Source organism: Mandrillus leucophaeus, unplaced genomic scaffold (assembly GCF_000951045.1).
Source record: "Mandrillus leucophaeus isolate KB7577 unplaced genomic scaffold, Mleu.le_1.0 Scaffold88, whole genome shotgun sequence".
NCBI lineage: Eukaryota > Metazoa > Chordata > Mammalia > Primates > Cercopithecidae > Mandrillus > Mandrillus leucophaeus.
In genome coordinates this window covers 2,698,627-2,704,642 of record NW_012109585.1, presented here as the reverse complement: position 1 = coordinate 2,704,642, position 6,016 = coordinate 2,698,627, and the positions used below count along the sequence as shown (strand labels likewise).

Here is a 6,016-nt window from a genome sequence, read left to right as displayed (position 1 = left end):
GCTAATTGTCAGACAACAGACAAACACACTGCAGCCAGAAAAATCCCCACTGAGTTTGGGCAGCTGATTTCTCTGGCATCAAATGAAAGCTTTAGCTATTGCCCCTGAGGCCTGGCTGAGGAAGCCCTGCACCCAAGCCATCCCTCTGTGTGCCCCTCCCTTCCCCACCACTATGGGCCACAGCGGGTGTTAAGTGTGTGTGTGTGTGTTGGGGGGATGGGAGTTGAGGAGAATGCAGGAACCCTAGCTCACAATCTTAGGCAGCTACACACCCCACTCAGGACACCACACCAGCATGATTCATCCCACACCTCACAGCCAGGGTGAACCCAGCCTCAATGGACAACAATTTGGAGGCATTGTTTACAAATTAATTTCCCCCTCTAAATAGGCTGTTACAAGAGTGGACCCTTCTGCTTGCCTAGCCTAGGCCCACCTGTCACTGGGATTTCCTAACCAGTGGTCACACTGTATTGATCTTTTTAATCCCCTCTCTTTGAAACACAGAGCCAGCTGATGTGGAGTTCCTCAAAAGAAAGACTCTCCCACTGCCCCTACCTCAACAGGTAGCTGCGGATCCGGGGCTAATTCCCTACTAAAAAGTCTTAATTGGCTTATGGGGAGCCTGAAAGATCTGTCTTGTGTTTACAAGGTGAAAGGAATGATAGATCCCAAACGCCCTAGTCTGTCTGTATCCGTGTCTTGGTGGAAATCAGGTGCGTTTTATTTTTTAATTGTTTTTGAAACAGGAATGGAGGCTTTGGAGGTGAGTGGGGATAGTGTTTCACTTTAGTGGTTGAGCCACCAGGGAAAAGCAAGAAAAGCCCCAGAGACACTAATATTAGGCAAGAAACTTGGTGACTTATTTTTTTCTTAGTTTTTATTTACATGAAGCATCTGCAGTACAAAAATGTAAACTTTGATAGCTCATAATAGAATAAACTCTTTATGTACAAAAATACATTTTCATATGAATGAAGCATCTTGAATAAATTAAAGTACTCTCCAGCCCTGTGCCTGAATAGCTAAGCAAGAGTCTCCAGTTCTTCCTAGAGCGAGCCTGCAGTGGTGGGGGTCGGGATCCATAATGCATGAAGCCCACTCCTTGTCTCTCCTTTTTAAGCCTTTTCATTGTATTGTCAGCCGGCTCAAACCGAATTTTCATGCTCGTTTTTCTTCATTAGAGTTCTACAAATTGTAAAATTGACTTTTCACCTCGTCTTCAGGGGCTGATCTGTCCCTTTTCTAAATCACACTGAAGTGGTGGCTGGGGTCAGTTCTGAGCCAGCCACAAAGGAGGTTTTGTGGAGTTCAGAAAGTGCAAAAGGAAAGGCCGTCTAGGGGCGGGCAGGAGGGGCCCGGGGCTGAGGGCTGGAGAAACAGACCAAGAGGCAGCCGCAGCGAGTGTGCGGCGACCTAACAAGCGGCTCAGGTATCTCCGACCGCTTTAAAGCTCCCGCTTCCTCCCTCCGCCTGGAGAGGGGGTCCCGAGGCGGCAGCTGGGGCCCCATCTATTGCCTGCTGACTAGGGGAGGGGGAAAGTAACGGTGTCTACAAAGGGCCTAGTGGTAAGGGATGAAACAGGGCGTTGTGTGGAGCAAGTCTTTGGGCAGGCTTGGGAAGGAGAAAGCAGGCTCGCTGGGGCCGTAGGTGAAGTCTTCGGAGGCGGCGGGGCTACTTGGGTCAGAGAGCGGGGAGGCGGCGGCGGCACCTGAGCCCCAGGACTCTGCATCGCTGGCGGGGCTTGGGGGACCGGGCAGGCAGGGGACGCACTGCGGCGGCAGGAGGCGCTCCCGGGCACTGCCTCCGGGCAGCCCTTGATCCGCCAGGCGCAGTGTCTCGGCCAGAGCCCAGATGTAGTTGTAGGCGAAGCGCAGCGTCTCGATTTTGGTGAGCTTGGTGTCGTCGGGGAACGAGGGCAGCACGCTGCGCAGTGCGTCCAGCGCCGCGTTCAAGTTGTGCATGCGGTTGCGCTCGCGATCGTTGGCCTTGACGCGCCGGCTCCTGCGCAGCGAGTGCAGCAGCGCCTCAGAGCGCACCCGCGTGCGGCCGCGGCGCCGCCGCCTCTCCTGCTCGTCGTCCTGTGCCCCTGGAACCTCAGACGCCCGGGAGATATTGGGCGCGCCCCTGCGGGCTGGCACGGGCGGCCCCGAAGCAGAGGCTGCCTGTTGGAGTCTGGCACAGTCCTCCTCGTCGGTGAGGAAGCCGGACAGGTCACTGCCGCTGCTGCTGGCGCAGTCGAGGTCGGAGATACAGGTCTCAAGGGGAGCTGGCATCGTTTAGCTGTGCAGGACCAACGGACAGATAGAAAGTCGCTCAGAGCGCTGCAGCCCGGACTGAGGGCAGGGCCGCCAGGGCGCACTTACGTTCCCAACAGCCTGGGGTTGTTACTCTTTGCCAGTTGCAGGTGCGAGAGCCTGGAAGGGTGCAGGGGCGCACGGAGAACTTGGCCTCGCCTCCTCGCCTCGCCTCCAGGGACCACGCGCCCGACCGGTCTCCCGAGTGATGTCGCCGGCGATCAGATCAGCTCGTGTGAGGACCGAGTGTGGCACACGACTGGCCTCAGGACCCCTTAAGTACCCGGCGCAACAATGGGCGCCCCCCTCCTTTGCCACCTCCGCCCCCGCGGCAGCCCGGGTGAATGGAGCGAGGCGGCAGGTCATCCCCGTGCAGCGCCTGGGTATTTGCATAATTTATGCTCGCGGGAGGCCGCCTTCGCCCCTCCCCCACCCGGAGTGTGCCCGTAATTACCGCCGGCCAATCGGCGGCGTCGCGCGGCCCGGGGAGTCGGCTTGAGCTAAGCTGGCCAGGGCGTCTCCAGGCAGTGAAACGGAGGCGGGGGCGGCCCGCGATTAGCGGCCGAGGCACGCTCCTCTCGAGGCGGGCTGGGCGCCCCTCGCTGGGGTGGGACGGGGAGGCGGGGCACGAGCGCGAAAATGTGAGCCGCCCATTGAGTTGCGGAAACCTGGAAGGGACTTGGAGTTTGGGTTCGCATCCCCTCTCCGGCTCCTGAGTGGTTGCGTGACTTTGGACGAGTAATTTAACTTCCCTGAGCGTTGCTTTCCCCATCTGTAAAATGAGACACAAGTTTACCCTGTGGAGGGTGATCAGAGATAATGTTCGTGGAACACTAAATGTGCAGCAGTCGCTGAACAGGGTGAAAATAATTTTCTAATAGAATGGAGAGTGGCCATGCCAGAGGCACGGGGCGCAGGGCAAGGATAAGTGTCGCTGCTCCGTTCAGGTTGATAAAGAAACGGGAAAGAATCTTTTGACCTTCATCTGGGGAGTGCGAAGAGGAGAGTGGAAAAGATGATCGGGTGATTTCCCAGGTTGCCTTGAGTCTTGGTCTCACCCTTCCCTTCTTTCCCTTCCCTTCTCCACCCTACTCCGCACCTCTGCCCCTAACAGTCACCCCAAGATTCTTAAGGTAACAGAAGTATGAGAATTTCCTTTTCTCCAGAGTTCCTGAAACCTTGCCTGCCCCATGCCCGGAGAAATCCGTTGCATACCGTCTCTTGCAGCCCTGCTTGCAGCCTCTGTGGCCCTCTTCAGGGCGGGCCAGCCAGGGGATTCAACTTCCCTGGCCCGAGAGAGAGCTGGCCCCTGGAGGGCAGCAGGTGCACAGTGGAACCCCTTTCCTCCAAACCCCTTCGCACCTTTGGTGGCTTAAACTCGCCTATTCTAGCAGGTCTTCCCTCTGCATGTCAGGAGTCACTTTTCTCTTGTCGCCTACACTCACCCAGGAACCACAGAGGCCCAAACATTGCCCGACTTTGTACTTGGGGGATAAATAGTAAGGAACAGCGCTGGATTATAGGATGAGGGTATTAAAAACAAAATGAGCAGCTTTCAGCAAAGTGCCTGCCCCCTCCCCTGATATCCAGGTGGTAGCCTCAGGCCAGATGCCTGGCCTGCTGCTCTGAGATCCCAGCTGACTCTTTGCAGGGGGGAGGGGGGATTGGCACCTTTGAGAAAGGGAGTTGTGTAGTGGCAGTGCCCACCTTGGCTCACTGACCAGCGCTTGCCTTCTGGCTCAGGGGACTCTGCCCAGCTGTCCCCTTCTGCCACTGCACCCTGCATGTACCCTTGACTTAGGTGGAAGGCTAGGACACAGTCATATGTAAGGGCTTGAGATTTATTAGAAGTCACAGAAAGTGGCTTCAACCAGTTCACTCAGGAAAGGGCAGTTGTTGGATGGACACAGGAGCTTCTCAAGAACCCAAGGGCTTTGAGGACTTGTGTAAACCAGCAGGAGCCCAGGGGTCCTCTCTCTGCACACACACACACACACACACACATACCCTCCCTTCGTTTCTCTCCTTGTGTCAGCTTCCTTTCTTTGGACTGCCACAACAAAATTCCACAAACTGGGTGGTTTAAGGCAACAGAAGTTCATTCTTACAGTTCAGGAGGCCAGAAGTCTGTAATCAAGGTGTTGGCAGGGATGGCTCCTTTTCGGAGGCTCTGAGAGAAAATCTGTGACATGCCTCTCTCGCAGTTTCTAGTGGTGGCTCCTGGCCATCTTTGCCGTTCATTGATTGGCAGCAGTGTCACTCCAGTCTCTGCCTCCTTTCTTCACGTGTCCTTCCCCTCTGTGTCTTCTCCTTCTCTGTCTCTTATAAGGACACTTGTCATTTGATTTAGGGCCCAGCTAATCCAGGATGACTTAGTCTTGCAACCCTTGCGTTAATTATATCTGCAAAGATGCTTATTCCAAATAACGTCCCATTCTGAGGTTCTGGGTGGACACATCTTACAGAGGCCCACTATTTCAACCTACTACAACAAACGCTTTTCCAAATTCCTGAAGGAGAGAATTGGTTTGGCCAGTGTCACTTTTTTGGCTGAGAGGTACCTGTAGAGCTTTCCTGTTGAGAAGTTTGAATGTATGAGAACCCATTCCCCATTCCTAGCAATTAGGGTGTGGCCAAAAGATTTTAGTACAGGCAACTGGCTGCCCCACTTGCAATTTAGGTTCAGAGCTGGTGACAGTCCGGAGTTCACTTGTGTCATGGGGCAACAACCTGGGACAGCCAGTGACCAGTGGTGGAAGAGGTGACCAGGAACCAGTGGACATCCTGTCTGAACTCCTCCCAGGGCCTGCCCTGCTTCCGTCTGTTTTTTGAGCCTGCTTCTCCAGCCTTCCCACTGATTGCATGAGCCCTCCCATGGTAGGCCTTACGTTCATGAGGCTTTTCTGCTTCACATGGCCAGGATTAGTGTCTGTGGTTTTAGAAATAAAACACCAAGTTAAATCCTCAGGTTGCTGAAGCATAGAGACTTAGCCTTGTATTATTTTGAAGTAATCCATTGGCTATGTTGATTACCTGTGCTGGGCCAGGCACTGTGCTGGACACTGGGGTGATAGGGGTGATAAACCTGGCTGATGGGGATCATGGGCTCTGAGTCTTGCAAGCCAGGGTTCAGTGCCAGCAGAATCTTTGGAAATTATTCATCTATCCACTGCACCTCATACATGGGAAACTGAGGTGGGAGATGGGGTGGTCTTTTTTCCGGGTTACCCCAGGGATCGCTGGTGGTCAAACTAGGCCAGACTCAGGAGTCCTTTCAGCCTCCACTTTATGTTCTTCCATCACAATCAATCAACAAATACACACTGAGAGCCTACTGCATGCTGCCCTGTGCCAGGTGCTTTGTGGAGTGTGAAGCAGGCCTATAGTCCTAAAGGAGAGGAGATGTGGCATTAGGACTAGAGAGGTGTTAAGGACCGATTAAGGGAGCAGATCCGAAGAATGTTATGCACCTCCCAAAGGGAAGGCTTCTTGGCAGAGTAGGGGGCTGACAAAGGCCTTGAAGGATGGATGGGATGTGAATAGACAATTTAAGGAAAGAGAGGGAGTTACTATGGTGGCTATGTGGGGACTGGTCTGGAGGATAGGGCTTCTGGGTGAACTCAGTGGAAAAAGAATAAGGGGGCAGTTGTGGTGGCCCTTGAATGGCCATGGCGGCCTTCCTCATTCCATTCCGTCTCCTCCTCCTCTTGCTGCTTTCT

At 54.3% G+C, this 6,016-nt stretch overlaps 1 protein-coding gene across 1 annotated transcript; it reads right to left on the bottom strand.

The window, feature by feature from the left end:
* Positions 1-858: 858 nt before the first annotated feature.
* NEUROG1 (neurogenin 1) lies at positions 859-2,541 on the bottom strand. The gene has a single exon (XM_011969194.1). The coding sequence runs from the start codon at positions 2,274-2,276 to the stop codon at positions 1,563-1,565; it is 714 nt and encodes a 237-aa protein (XP_011824584.1). The 5' UTR covers positions 2,277-2,541; the 3' UTR covers positions 859-1,562.
* Positions 2,542-6,016: the final 3,475 nt, after the last annotated feature.